Below are 15,755 nucleotides of genomic sequence, written 5' to 3'. Positions count from 1 at the left end.
ATGAAGTATGTCATGTGTCACGCGCTGACTTGGTGGACCACACCCAGATGAGGGCGTTTACAGTTATGTCCATTGTCATCATCTGTGACTGGGATGAATCAGCCAATAGTGGGGCTGCCGTTACTGGTCTCCTGCGTCCCAGCCGGGATAGAGCGTAATGTGATATATGGTGTATGAATTTCTGCCTGATATATGGTGGAAACGCTGGCAGCCGGCGATTGGCTCACCCACCTGCAGCAGCGCCAGTCCCTAATCTCCAGGGTCCGCCCCGGACATGTCCCTAGCAGTTCCACGTTAGATGCAGGTCTTACTATTTACTATTATATGATGTAAGCTTCAGAAATTAACGTTTATTTGCCAAATCATTTTTTATTAACTGAAACCCCCAAAATGTAAACTGAAAATAATAATAATAATAATAATCTGATTGTCGTACAGGACCCTCTACAGCGACCTGCGGCCTTCCACACTTGTATAGCCGTAATGGTAGCCACTGGCCTATTTGCTTATGTTTAACAATTAAGTGAAGTTGCATTTATTCTATATGATATCCATATACAATGGGGAGCTACTGCAATGGAGACTTGGAACATGGGGAGTCCCAGAGAGACCAGCCTAGGGCACTAGTAACTGTACATTCAGCCCTGGGGACTTGTGCCCCCAAGCTGCCCTGTACCGTAAGCAGAAGCCTCATCTGCCTGCTCTTAATGATGAGTCTGGATCCTGTTCTCTCAACGCTGAAAACATGAAAAGAACGAGGAAAAGGGAAAACAGCGCTGGGAAGAAGAGTTTGCTGAAGAGCGCTGGACCCTCTCTCTTCTCCGCAGACATGGGGCGAAATACAGCAGGGAGAGACTTTATATGTATAGCTGACCTAAACAGGATATTCGGCATAAAAGTAGAAGAAAAAGCATTTTATAAAACCCTTAAGGGAAAGTATTGATCTGCAGAACAGAAACATGAAGCTGATCATTGTAAGATACGAGTTACAGCCAACGTAGCATGGGAATAGCAGAGATGTCACTCTATGGGGGGTATTCAATTGTTTGAAAAGTCAGTTGGGTGTCTGTTTTTTCCTATCTAATAAACAGACTCCCAACCAACTTTTCAAACATTTGAATTTCCCCCATAGTGTGACATTGGCTACAGGTGTCCCTGCTGGTCTGAATGTAGATATTAGTATTAGGTTATGAAGCCATTGGTTAAAGTTATTTCACATAAACCGGTTATAACCAGATCCCTAATCATGGCAGCCATGTGTGATGTCACTGATGCTGAGCAGGCCATTATGACATCACAGTGATGTCACAGGCCTCACAGCCTACATACTGGGGGGCCGGCCAGCTGTGGCCTCATACTGCTACTAGCGACCTGCTATACAGTACTTTTACTCTGAGAGAGTGATTCTGACTGACCCGGCGACGTTACCCTTGGCTACGACAGATTGTACTGACTACGCCTTGGATTTGCCGAATCGGTAACAATGATACATCTACTAGATCTTATTTTTGCACCGGTTATTAGTAACTGTGTGCCAGAGATCATCCGCTATATGGAATCTGAGAAGCTGATGATTATAATGGATGAAACACAAGGGCTGCTTAGTAACAGCGCAGCAGTCACGAGTGCGGACATGATTATTGCGCTCTACGCCCATGTACTAGAGGTGAGGAAGGACGCTGCCGCCTTACTCACAGAGAACATCCCGCCTCTAGTGGTGAGAGCCATGATACAGGCAGAACAGGCAGGGAGGGACTGGCAGGCAGCTAGCAAAGTGCTAGTACTATTGTCCCAGCACTACAGGGACTATACCGTCTGTGAGATCCAAACGTCCATGACATCGGATTGCTGCCCCCCACTGTCACTGCAGCACACGCTGTCGTGTATAATGTCACCTTCCCCCAGCGTGCCTATTACTTCCATAACACCGGATGGGCTGTACAGCGCAGAAGTGACAGTGGAAAGCTGTGTGAGCAAGATCATAGCGATGGGAGGCGGCGAGGACATGATGAAGATGCTACGCCCTGTATTTAAGTCTGCCAATGTCCCTAATAAACTCTGCAGCCTCACAGTCGCAGCAGAGCTCCTCAAGTACGCCACCTGCCTGTCTGGAGGAGTATACAGCGTCATCATTAACACCATACTAACGGCGCTGTACGACTGTGACGAAGACGTACTCTTAATGGCCATACAGTGCGTGGTGAATGGTGTAGGATCATCACCAAAGGAGGCCAGGAAACTGGCTAGCACCATCATCGAGGCTCTCCTGCGCACACTGAAAGGTGCGACCGTGGAGATTCTATCCGCAGTGATGCAGGCCCTAATGGCCGTGGTGCGGATAGATGATAAGAAAAGCTGCCATGGAAATGACAGAATACTGTTCCGTGTGCTGAGATACATAAACCATCCCAGCGAAGATGTCCAACTGAGCGCTCTGCAGCTACTTAGTCAGCTGATAAAGAGGTACCGGCGCTATCCATGTAGTGATATAGGCACCATAATAAGGGAACAGCTTGTAGCGATTCTTACCAAGATGCAGAGCATGAATGCAGAACTGTCATCGGCTGCAGCGGCCTGTCTGAAGACCTGCTTACCCCACCTGGGGTGTAGCACCAGACATCTGGAGGGCAGCTACTGGGGGGATCTCCAGTATGAAGAGTCCCTCTACAGGATCCTTGCAAGGAACCACCTGCTGAAGAAGCTGCTACTGAAGGCATTAAAGAAACTGCCCATATGCATGGAGACAGAAGACCTGGTGAGACTCATAAGCGTCATCAATGAGTTTATTCCATATGATCTCATGTCATCAAGAGATCTAAACAACATGGCCAAAGACCTGGAAAAAGCAATGAAACATCCAAGCCCTGACATACACCAAGGTGCAAGGAGAGTGGTCCAGTGTCTTTCTGAGAAGTGGACGAGCCTGGCAACAGCCTGGGGGAAGGAGGAAGCCCAATCACATGTCATCAGGTGTACCACCAGAATCAGGGAACAACTGATATTAGCATGGTGGAAGGAGGGGGCTCAAGGTACTTCACAGGCCATCAGTGTGATCACCAGGCCACGGAACGCGATGTCAGAGTAGCAGAAGGAGAGAGCTGCAATTATATCACAGGCAGCAGCAGGACCACCAGACCACGAGAACGTCTGGTGTGAGAGGTGGAAGCTGGAGCCGCACTACATCACAGGCCATAAGAGAGACCACCAGATCACGAGAATGTCTGGTGTGAGAGGTGGAAGCTGGAGCCGCACTACATCACAGGCCATAAGAGAGACCACCAGACCACGAGAACGTCTGGTGTGAGAAGTGGAAACTGGAGCCGCACTACATCACAGGCCATAAGAGAGACCACCAGACCACGAGAACGTCTGGTGTGAGAGGTGGAGGGAGGACGCCATAACCCAGCCTATGTAAATCTCATAGCCGGTCCCAAGCCCGGATAAATGGGGAGGGTGGTTTCCATAGATATGTAACGCCCAGCTACAGTATGTAACCAATGGAGGACAACTCTCAGAAACCGCAGCACAACTAGCGCATACGGCAGCACCATGCTGCAGCTGGGTACTTGGTGGAAAATGGACTAAGTACCAGCCTCTAAGCTGCTAAATGCAAAACAAATATATAAATATATATTACATGCCACACACAGGAAGGGATTGGGTGCAGAGATGCTATATACTATAGATGTGATAGGATATATATATATATAACTGAACGTGCTTAGGACTAGAGGCGGGATATTCTCTTCTGGTCCTGGGAGGAATGCCTGAATTCCGGAGTCTCCTGGACATTGCAGGAGAATAGGCCGGTATGCCTCCCTGACAGACCTGGTTACCGCAGAGCAATGTGTGTATGATTACTGCAGAGCAATGTGTGTATGGGTACCGCAGAGCAATGCGTGTATGATTAATGCAGAGCAATGTGTGTATGGTTACTGCAGAGCAATGTGTGTATGGGTACCGCAGAGCAATGTGTGTATGATTAATGCAGAGCAATGTGTGTATAGTTACTGCAGAGCAATGTGTGTATGGGTACCGCAGAGCAATGTGTGTATGATTAATGCAGAGCAATGTGTGTATGGGTACCGCAGAGCAACGTGTGTATGGGTACCGCAGAGCAACGTGTATATGATTACTGCAGAACAACGTGTTTATGATTATTGCAGAGCAATATTGTATGGTTTCTGTAGAGCAACGTGTGTATGATTACTGCTGAGCAATGTGTATATGGTTACTGCACAGCAGTGTGTGTATGATTACTACAGAGCAATGTGTGCATGATTACTGCAGAGCAATGTGTGCATGGTGAGTGTAGAGCAATGTGTGCATGGTGAGTGTAGAGCAATGTGTGTATGGGTACCGCAGAGCAATGTGTGTATGGGTACCGCAGAGCAATGTGTGTATAGTTACTGTAGCGCAATGTGTGTATGATTACCGCAGAGCAATGTGTGTATGATTACCACAGAGCAATGTGTGTACGATTACCGCAGAGCAATGTGTGTATGGTGAGTGTAGAGCAATGTGTGTATGGTGAGTGTAGAGCAATGTGTGTATGGTGAGTGTAGAGCAATGTGTGCATGGTGAGTGTAGAGCAATGTGTGTATGGTGAGTGTAGAGCAATGTGTGCATGGTGAGTGTAGAGCAATGTGTGTATGGGTACCGCAGAGCAATGTGTGTATGGGTACCGCAGAGCAATGTGTGTATAGTTACTGTAGCGCAATGTGTGTATGATTACCGCAGAGCAATGTGTGTATGATTACCACAGAGCAATGTGTGTACGATTACCGCAGAGCAATGTGTGTATGGTGAGTGTAGAGCAATGTGTGTATGGTGAGTGTAGAGCAATGTGTGTATGGTGAGTGTAGAGCAATGTGTGTATGGTGAGTGTAGAGCAATGTGTGCATGGTGAGTGTAGAGCAATGTGTGTATGGTGAGTGTAGAGCAATGTGTGCATGGTGAGTGCAGAGCAATGTGTGTACGATTACCGCAGAGCAATGTGTGTATGGTGAGTGTAGAGCAATGTGTGTATGGTGAGTGTAGAGCAATGTGTGCATGGTGAGTGCAGAGCAATGTGTGCATGGTGAGTGCAGAGCAATGTGTGCATGGTGAGTGTAGAGCAATGTGTGCATGGTGAGTGTAGAGCAATGTGTGTATGGTGAGTGTAGAGCAATGTGTGCATGGTGAGTGTAGAGCAATGTGTGTATGGTGAGTGTAGAGCAATGTGTGTATGGTGAGTGTAGAGCAATGTGTGTATGGTGAGTGTAGAGCAATGTGTGTATGGTGAGTGTAGAGCAATGTGTGTATGGTGAGTGTAGAGCAATGTGTGTATGGTGAGTGTAGAGCAATGCGTGTATGGTGAGTGTAGAGCAATGCGTGTATGGTGAGTGTAGAGCAATGTGTGCATGGTGAGTGTAGAGCAATGTGTGCATGGTGAGTGTAGAGCAATGTGTGCATGGTGAGTGTAGAGCAATGTGTGCATGGTGAGTGTAGAGCAATGTGTGTATGGTGAGTGTAGAGCAATGTGTGCATGGTGAGTGTAGAGCAATGTGTGTATGGTGAGTGTAGAGCAATGTGTGTATGGTGAGTGTAGAGCAATGTGTGTATGGTGAGTGTAGAGCAATGTGTGCATGGTGAGTGTAGAGCAATGTGTGTATGATCACTGCAGAGCAATGTGTGTATGGTGAGTGTAGAGCAATGTGTGTATGGTGAGTGTAGAGCAATGTGTACATGGTGAGTGTAGAGCAATGTGTGTATGGTGAGTGTAGAGCAATGTGTGTATGGTGAGTGTAGAGCAATGTGTGTATGGTGAGTGTAGAGCAATGTGTGCATGGTGAGTGTAGAGCAATGTGTGTATGATCACTGCAGAGCAATGTGTGTATGGTGAGTGTAGAGCAATGTGTGCATGGTGAGTGTAGAGCAATGTGTGTATGATCACTGCAGAGCAATGTGTGTATGGTGAGTGTAGAGCAATGTGTGTATGGTGAGTGTAGAGCAATGTGTGTATGGTGAGTGTAGAGCAATGTGTGTATGGTGAGTGTAGAGCAATGTGTGCATGGTGAGTGTAGAGCAATGTGTGTATGGTGAGTGTAGAGCAATGTGTGTATGGTGAGTGTAGAGCAATGTGTGTATGGTGAGTGTAGAGCAATGTGTGTATGGTGAGTGTAGAGCAATGTGTGCATGGTGAGTGTAGAGCAATGTGTGTATGATCACTGCAGAGCAATGTGTGTATGGTGAGTGTAGAGCAATGTGTGCATGGTGAGTGTAGAGCAATGTGTGTATGATCACTGCAGAGCAATGTGTGTATGGTGAGTGTAGAGCAATGTGTGTATGATCACTGCAGAGCAATGTGTGTATGGTGAGTGCAGAGCAATGTGTGTATGGTGAGTGTAGAGCAATGTGTGTATGGTGAGTGTAGAGCAATGTGTGTATGGTGAGTGTAGAGCAATGTGTGTATGGTGAGTGCAGAGCAATGTGTGTATGGTGAGTGTAGAGCAATGTGTGTATGGTTAGTGTAGAGCAATGTGTGTATGATTACTGTAGAGCAATGTGTGTATGATTACTGTAGAGCAATGTGTGTATGGTTAGTGTAGAGCAATGTGTGTATGGTTAGTGTAGAGCAATGTGTGTATGGTTAGTGTAGAGCAATGTGTGTATGATTACTGTAGAGCAATGTGTGTATGATTACTGTAGAGCAATGTGTGTATGGTTAGTGTAGAGTAATGTGTGTATGGTGAGTGTAGAGCAATGTGTGTATGGTGAGTGTAGAGCAATGTGTGTATGATTACTGTAGAGCAATGTGTGTATGATTACTGTAGAGCAATGTGTGTATGGTTAGTGTAGAGCAATGTGTGTATGGTTAGTGTAGAGCAATGTGTGTATGATTACTGCAGAGCAATGTGTGCATGGTGAGTGTAGAGCAATGTGTGTATGATTACTGCAGAGCAATGTGTGTATGGTGAGTGTAGAGCAATGTGTGCATGATTACTGCAGAGCAATGTGTGTATGGTGAGTGTAGAGCAATGTGTGTATGATCACTGCAGAGCAATGTGTGTATGGTGAGTGCAGAGCAATGTGTGTATGATTACTGCAGAGCAATGTGTGTATGGTGAGTGTAGAGCAATGTGTGTATGATCACTGCAGAGCAATGTGTGTATGGTGAGTGCAGAGCAATGTGTGTATGGTGAGTGTAGAGCAATGTGTGCATGGTGAGTGCAGAGCAATGTGTGTATGGTGAGTGTAGAGCAATGTGTGTATGGTGAGTGTAGAGCAATGTGTGTATGGTGAGTGCAGAGCAATGTGTGCATGGTGAGTGCAGAGCAATGTGTGCATGGTGAGTGTAGAGCAATGTGTGTATGGTGAGTGTAGAGCAATGTGTGTATGGTGAGTGCAGAGCAATGTGTGTATGGTGTGTGTAGAGCAATGTGTGTATGGTGAGTGTAGAGCAATGTGTGTATGGTTACTGCAGAGCAATGTGTGCATGGTGAGTGTAGAGCAATGTGTGTATGGTGAGTGTAGAGCAATGTGTGTATAGTTACTGTAGAGCAATGTGTGTATGGTGAGTGCAGAGCAATGTGTGTATGGTGAGTGCAGAGCAATGTGTGTATGGTGAGTGCAGAGCAATGTGTGTATGGTTACTGCAGAGCAACGTGTGTACGATTACCGCAGAGCAATGTGTGCATGGTGAGTGTAGAGCAATGTGTGTATGGTTACTGCAGAGCAATGTGTGTACGATTACCGCAGAGCAATGTGTGCATGGTGAGTGTAGAGCAATGTGTGTATGGTTACTGCAGAGCAACGTGTGTACGATTACCGCAGAGCAATGTGTGCATGGTGAGTGTAGAGCAATGTGTGTATGGTTACCGCAGAGCATTGTACAGTATGCAAACAATTAGTGGTGGGAGATCTCTGGACAGGGCTGGTAACTGGGGTATGTCCATGAGCAATGTATGGTGGGCAATGGGGGGGGGGGGGGGCGCGAGCCCCGGCGCTCTATCAGTACAGATGTATAATGCAGCCTCTTTACCGCAGCACAGATCAAAGGCTTATACTGCAACAAGCGCATCTCTTTCTAGTGCTCCGCGTGAGGGTGGTCTCTCTCTCTTTGGGTCACGCCTGTCACATTATCTGCACCAATATTACGGACTGTCACATTTTACTGTAAGACCACAGACTGTAACCCCTGCCAGCTGCAAATGTGCCCAAATATGTGTCCCCAGATTGCACAATCTGATACCCGTGTCTGGGTAACGTTTCACATAATGCACTGCACGGTGGTTAGCATTGCTATCTCTCAGCAATCAGGTTAATGGGTCAGTTCCTGACCAGGGTTCTATCTCTGTGGAGTTTCTATGTGCTCTCTGTTTGCGTGGGGTTCCTGCAGGTACTAAGGTGTACTCCTACTAGCACATACTGGTAGAGTAACTGGCTGCTACCTACTGCCGCTGTCCTGTGATCTGCACATCGCTGACCGTCTATACGCTGACCGCCGCCCCCTATCCCTTTCCCAGCATGCTGACCGCCGCCCCCTATCCCTTTCCCAGCATGCTGACCGCCACCCCCTATCCCTTTCCCAGCATGCTGACCGCCACCCCCCTATCCCTTTCCCAGCATGCTGACCGCCATCCCCTATCCCTTTCCCAGCATGCTGACCGCCGCCCCCTATCCCTTTCCCAGCCTGCTGACCGCCATCCCCTATCCCTTTCCCAGCATGCTGACCGCCGCCCCCTATCCCTTTCCCAGCATGCTGACCGCCGTCCCCTATCCCTTTCCCAGCATGCTGACAGCCACCCCCTATCCCTTTCCCAGCATGCTGACCGCCATCCCCTATCCCTTTCCCAGCATGCTGACCGCCGCCCCCCTATCCCTTTCCCAGCCTGCTGACCGCCACCCCCTATCCTTTTCCCAGCATGCTGACCGCCGCCCCTGTCCTTTTCCCAGCATGCTGACCGCCCCCCATCCCTCCCCTTCAACAAGCAGAAATTGCCTATCCTTTTCCCAGCATGCTGACCGCCGCCCCCTATCCTTTTCCCAGCATGCTGACCGCCGCCCCCTATCCTTTTCCCAGCATGCTGACCGCCGCCCCCTATCCTTTTCCCAGCATGCTGACCGTCGTCCCCTATCCCTTTCCCAGCACGCTGACCGTCACCCCCTATCCCTTTCCCAGCCTGCTGACCGCCGCCCCCTGTCCCTTTCCCATCCTGCTGACCGCCGCCCCCTGTCCCTTTCCCAGCATGCTGACCGCCGCCCCCTATCATTTTCCCAGCATGCTGACCGCCGCCCCCTATCCTTTTCCCAGCATGCTGACCGCCGCCCCCTGTCCCTTTCCCAGCATGCTGACCGCCGCCCCCTATCATTTTCCCGGCATGCTGACCGCCGCCCCCTATCCTTTTCCCAGCATGCTGACCGCCGCCGCCTATCCTTTTCCCAGCATGCTGACCGCCGCCCCCTATCCTTTTCCCAGCATGCTGACCGCCGCCCCCTATCCTTTTCCCAGCATGCTGACCGCCGCCCCCTATCCTTTTCCCAGCATGCTGACCGCCGCCCCCTGTGCTTTTCCCAGCATGCTGACCGCCGCCCCCTGTCCCTTTCCCAGCACGCTGACCGCCGCCCCCTGTCCCTTTCCCAGCATGCTGACCGCCGCCCCCTATCCTTTTCCCAGCATGCTAACCGCCGCCCCCTATCCTTTTCCCAGCATGCTGACCGCTGTCCCCTATCCTTTTCCCAGCATGCTGACCGCTGTCCCCTATCCTTTTCCCAGCACGCTGACCGCCGCCCCCTATCCTTTTCCCAGCATGCTGACCGCTGTCCCCTATCCTTTTCCCAGCATGCTGACCGCCGCCCCCTGTCCCTTTCCCAGCACGCTGACCGCCGCCCCCTGTCCCTTTCCCAGCATGCTGACCGCCGCCCCCTATCCTTTTCCCAGCATGCTAACCGCCGCCCCCTATCCTTTTCCCAGCATGCTGACCGCTGTCCCCTATCCTTTTCCCAGCATGCTGACCGCCCCCCATCCCTCCCCTTCAACAAGCAGAAATTGCGATGATATTGCAATTTCTGCTTGTTAGCTGCGCCCGCAGGAGTCCCGTCGCCACGTTCTTGATCACGGCGGCTGCATGATCGCACCCCCGTTCGGCTTCCTCCGCCCCCCGTCCGCCCCATCTCCTCCCTGGAAACGAAGCGTTGTCTGCCCCACCCCCTCCCGCCCCGCGACCACCTCTGCCTGAAAGACAGAGGCAATCGCATTTTCTGCTACCCCCCCCTCGCAGAAAGTGTGGGTGCATGCGCAGGACGTGCGCTGTGCATGCTCCCGTGGGCCGATCGTAAAAATTCCGGTTGGATCGCGATTTGCGTTCCAACCTGAATTAGGCCCATGGTACGGTCTCTGCAGGTTACCTCTGCCTGTTATTATCAGCTTGTCCTATCTTCAAAATCAATTACAGCATACTGAAAAAGATAAATTCTCAAACCATTTCCCAAATCTAATGGTCCTTCGCCCCAATCCACTCTCCCGGGCGTTGACGCCCGTTCTTGGTGACGTTATCCTCTGCTTTCCTCTCAGACTCCACCGTTAGATGGATATTCATGCTTGAGCAAAGGTGATTTAATTAGTACTTCAGTCAATTTGATTTAAACATCTGGGTTCAAGCGTGGATATCCTTTAAAGCTGGCCTGCAATAGCGGAGTTTGGGATTTGTTGTAATATGTTATATGAATTATTCCTGGGGTAAATAGAACTTTTTTGGGTGGGCACTGACTTTCATTTATATCCCACAATATTGGGAGCACCGTGTTATACGAGAGTGGGACGGTCCCTTTAATTGCTGTAGGGTACATGTGTCAGGAAAGGTCAGTAGAGCGCTGTGTGCCGTCCTGCGCGGTTTATTTCACGCTCTCTACCTCTGTTTACCTGTGATCTCATTTCTTCTGACGAATGGTGAAAATTAGACACTTATATGATTTATATTTTGTTGGAATCATGTTCTGCTTTCAGGAAGAGGGCTTATGGCGGCCCCCACCACCCCTCCCCCCACCAAAAAAACCCTGCGGCATCCATCGTCTGCATTACAGCATACAGTCAGCGCACTAACACCTGGGTGATCGCACGCTTCCTCATTAGGTCTCCGTTACGCTGGATTTCCGCACTTACCTTGGGAACTTTCTTCAGAGAGACATATAGACACCTCGTCATGCCGGTCGCTGTCTTCCACCACCCCGGCTACTGGGTCTTCAGAGGGGGTCAAAGACGAGGAGAATTCTGTGTGTTTCGGGAAGGTGGCGGGTCCCCCCCGGGGAGGCGGGACTTCTATCCCCATTAATCGGTACTTTCTCCTTCGGTTCCCGATCCACGTCTGCAACAAGAACACAAGAACGTTGGGGGATGGACTATAACTGATGAGAGAATTCGCCAGCGAAGGGTTATACGCTCTTCCCTCTGCCGTACTGGGTGGCGGCGGACTGTAATAAGGACGGACGGGGCTCTGAGTCCTCGATGCAACCTGTAGTGCTGCAATTATGTATTGGATAAAGCGGATTAGTAATCTGTTTATATGTATGCAGACGGCAGTAGGCGGTCGTGTGTGGATCACGGAATGTATGATGCCCTGACCGCTTCACTCTGGCTGTAAGCAGCCATGCACGCCCCTGGCTGCCCGGGCACCCTCTGCAGAGCATGCAGGGTATATATTACGTTACAGGCTCTAAGCCGCATTGTTGGCTGTATACATCTCATGCTGCGTCTGCAGACTCTGCACCGTTCCCTGCCAGCGTAAACCTTCCTATAGCACTGTCTTCTTATCCTGAGAGTTCTCTGTGAGCTGTCTCAGAAGAGACAGGAGGAAAGTCTGCATCCAGGCTCCTATAGATGTCTCTCACCTGAGGCCCGGCGTCTATATTTAGCCGCACAGACAGAATGAGTTATTAGAGTGCAGCAGGGCTATTTATTATACAGGAGCAAAAAAATCTATTTCGGGCTTCTCATCCAGCGGAGTACGAGGCTGGTGTCTCATGCAATTTTAAAGGCATTCTGTGACGGAGGAATTCACGTCCTCCTACAGCGAGCCGCGCAAATCTGTTCTACAGCTGGCAATATCTCACAGGCCGTACTGCGGCCCAGCTGGCAGCTCCATCACTCTAATCCAATTACCCCTCATCCAGTAGCGTAATGCACAGAAGACCCGTTCCAATCTCCTGCGTGTATAACCGTGTCAACGGGAGCACTTAGGGGGACATGTACTAAACAGTGATAAGTGGGGAGAAATGAGCAAGTGCAAGGGAGAAGTTGCAACCAATTAACTGCTCTGTATAATTTTATAGTATGCAAATTATAAATGTTACGTCCATGCTGATCGGTTACCGTAGGCAACTTCTCAACTGGCTCACTTTTCACTGCTTAGTACATCTCCCCCGTAGAATGCAATGTGGGATAAACGTATCAGGATGGGTGTGGTTCATCAAATCGACAGTGTCTAGGTCGACAATGTTTAGGTCGACCACTATAGGTCGACAGTCACTAGGTCTACATGGATGGAAGGTCGACAGGGTTTCTAGGCCGACATGTGCTAGGTCGACAGGTCTAAAGGTCGACATGAGGATTTTTTAAAAAAAATTGTGTCGTTTTCTTCGTAGAGTGACCGGGATCCCAAATTAGTGCACCGCGTCCCCTCGCTTCGCTCGCCATGCTTCGGGCATGATGCCTTCGCTTCGCTCGGCACACTTTACCGTTCCAATCGTAGTCCACGTGGATCGTTAAGTATGAAAAAATTCAAAAAAAGAAAAAAAATGTGAAAAACTCATGTTGACCTTTAGACCTGTCGACCTAGCACATGTCGACCTAGAAACCCTGTCGACCTTCCATCCATGTCGACCTAGTGACTGTCGACCTATAGTGGTCGACCTAAATATTGTCGACCTAGACACTGTCGATCTTCAGACCGGATCCCATCAGGATAGCTACTATAAGGCAACACAATTACGTAATTCTCAGTTTAAGGGAAGCTGCGCTACAGCTGTGACCGCCATATGCGGGTGGGATTCCCAGGTAACTGGATCTGGGTTTTTGTTGTTTGTTTGTTTTTTTGGACCCCCGGGTTATTCAAGGCAGCGGACAAAGGGTTTAACAAACGTCCACAACTCTCTACACGCACGGTCACCCCCGCTCACTGATTCCTCCCATTATCTCGTTCTCTAGCTGCTCCCTAAGCAGATGCTACAATATTCTACTGGATACAAGTCTGGGAGGAAAAAAGAAAAATGCAGGCGCACACTTCAAACACTAAGAACACTGATGATCAGAATTATAATAAACTCAACAATCTAACGTTCTGTAATAACGGATATTCACCCTGGTGTCGAGAGGCTGAGATTGCACCAGGTGCGGAGCTGGTACAGGCCTCACCAAAGAGACCCAGGCCCCTAAGTAACAGCCTGAGGGCACCAGGGCCCGTTCTGGCCATTTAGCCCAAAAGTTCAAAGCGGTAATACCAGGCCTGTAAGACTCGTTCCGGCATGATACAGAGAAACACTGCGACGTTCCGGCTATGGAGAAGCTCTGGTGATGGGACTTTGCAGTGTTAATTCAGCATCTGGATAATAGGGGAGGTGACATACAGTAACAGTCGTTCATTTGCAGGGGGTCAGTGACCTTTGTGAATGATAACTATGGGGAATTGCATAAATTAATGATAATAGAACGTTGCCAAAATCACTCCGACCGTGTCCCGCCTCGCCGTACCTGGCTACCGTTTACTCACCCTCACTATTTCACAGTCCACGTTCAGCTCCGAGGCCACGGCCTCAATCTTCTCCCGGCACACCGAGCCCAGGCTGGTCATCCCATTGTCCCAGTACTTCTTCAACGTCGCCAGGTCACGGTCACTGAACTGAGTGCGGTCCTGGAGCTGGGGGACAATAAATACCACAGGTCACTTGTGCACAAGGGAGGGTTATACAGAACATCCCGCCTTCTGTACCGCGTACGCTGGGTACCTACAATGCAGAGGATGTGGGTCTACCGGACGAAATCTACTCTTCATAATGGATGTGCTGCTAATTAATCTCCGGTAGTCGTGACGGAAGCCGTCTTAGTGCATTGCAGCGCATTAACGAATCCATTCTCTTTAACAGCATGATGCATTGGGGGAGACAGGGCTGCATGTGACAGGGGCAGTGACAGGATGTGAGGAGGGGAATGGAGGCAGCAGGAAGCCACAGACTGAGAGTTATATAGTGGGGGGAGCAGAGTCCCCAGCAGCACAGAGTATATCAGGAGATGAGTGATGTGTCAGTGAGGACAGGGCTGCATGTGACAGGGGCAGTGACAGGATGTGAGGAGGGGAATGGAGGCAGCAGGAAGCCACAGACTGAGAGTTATATAGTGGGAGGAGCAGGGTCCCCAGCAGCACAGAGTATATCAGGAGATGAGAGATGTGTCAGTGAGGACAGGGCTGCATGTGACAGGGGCAGTGACATGATGTGAGGAGGGGAATGGAGGCAGCAGGAAGCCACAGACTTAGAGTTATATAGTGGAAGGAGCAGGGTCCCCAGCAGCACAGAGTATATCAGGAGATGAGGGATGTGTCAGTGAGGACAGGGCTGCATGTGACAGGGGCAGTGACATGATGTGAGGAGGGGAATGGAGGCAGCAGGAAGCCACAGACTGAGAGTTATATAGTGGGAGGAGCAGGGTCCCCAGCAGCACAGTGTATATCAGGAGATGAGTGATGTGTCAGTGAGGACAGGGCTGCATGTGACAGGGGCAGTGACATGATGTGAGGAGGGGAATGGAGGCAGCAGGAAGTCACAGACTGAGAGTTATATAGTGGGAGGAGCATGGTCCCCAGCAGCACAGAGTATATCAGGAGATGAGTGATGTGTCAGTGAGGACAGCACTGCATGTGACAGGGGCAGTGACATGATGTGAGGAGGGGAATGGAGGCAGCAGGAAGCCACAGACTGAGAGTTATATAGTGGGAGGAGCAGGGTCCCCAGCAGCACAGAGTATATCAGGAGATGAGTGATGTGTCAGTGAGGACAGGGTTGCATGTGACAGGGGCAGTGACATGATGTGAGGAGGGGAATGGAGGCAGCAGGAAGCCACAGACTGAGAGTTATATAGTGGGAGGAGAAAGGGTCCCCAGCAGCACAGAGTATATCAGGAGATGAGTGATGTGTCAGTGAGGACTGGGCTGCATGTGACAGGGGCAGTGACATGATGTGAGGAGGGGAATGGAGGCAGCAGGAAGCCACAGACTGAGAGTTATATAGTGGGAGGAGCAGGGTCCCCGGCAGCACAGAGTATATCAGGAGATGAGTGATGTCAGTGATGACAGGGCTGCATGTGACAGCGGCAGTGACATGATGTGAGGAGGGGAATGGAGGCAGCAGGAAGCCACAGACTGAGAGTTATATAGTGGGAGGAGCAGGGTCCCCAGCAGCACAGAGTATATCAGGAGATGAGTGATGTGTCAGTGAGGACAGGGCTGCATGTGACAGGGGCAATGAAATGATGTACGGAGAGGAATGGAGGCAGCAGGAAGCCACAGACTGAGAGTTATATAGTGGGAGGAACAGGGTACCCAGCAGCACAGAGTATATCAGGAGATGAGTGATGTGTCAGTGATGACAGGGCTGCATGTGACAGGGGCAGTGACATGATGTGAGGAGGGGAATGGAAGCAGCAGGAAGCCACAGACTGAGAGTTATATAGTGGGAGGAGCAGGGTCTCCCAGCAGCACAGAGTATATCAGGAGAGGAGTGATGTG

The 15,755-nt window shown here is 50.0% G+C and overlaps 1 protein-coding gene across 3 annotated transcripts in view; it reads right to left on the bottom strand.

Annotated features, from left to right (window-relative positions):
• Positions 1-15,755, bottom strand: part of HDX (highly divergent homeobox) — a 166,886-nt gene that overhangs the window by 60,476 nt on the left and 90,655 nt on the right. For all 3 annotated transcript variants that reach the window (XM_063938398.1, XM_063938399.1, XM_063938400.1), the window contains 2 exons: positions 13,746-13,892; positions 11,144-11,345 (listed from right to left, as the gene is read on the bottom strand). In XM_063938398.1, coding sequence (XP_063794468.1) covers positions 11,144-11,345; positions 13,746-13,892 — 349 coding nt within the window. The remainder of the gene's footprint in view (positions 1-11,143; positions 11,346-13,745; positions 13,893-15,755) is intronic.

Source organism: Pseudophryne corroboree, chromosome 8 (assembly GCF_028390025.1).
Source record: "Pseudophryne corroboree isolate aPseCor3 chromosome 8, aPseCor3.hap2, whole genome shotgun sequence".
NCBI lineage: Eukaryota > Metazoa > Chordata > Amphibia > Anura > Myobatrachidae > Pseudophryne > Pseudophryne corroboree.
The sequence above is the reverse complement of the archived record's forward strand: the minus strand, read 5'-3'. Positions and strand labels throughout refer to the sequence as shown.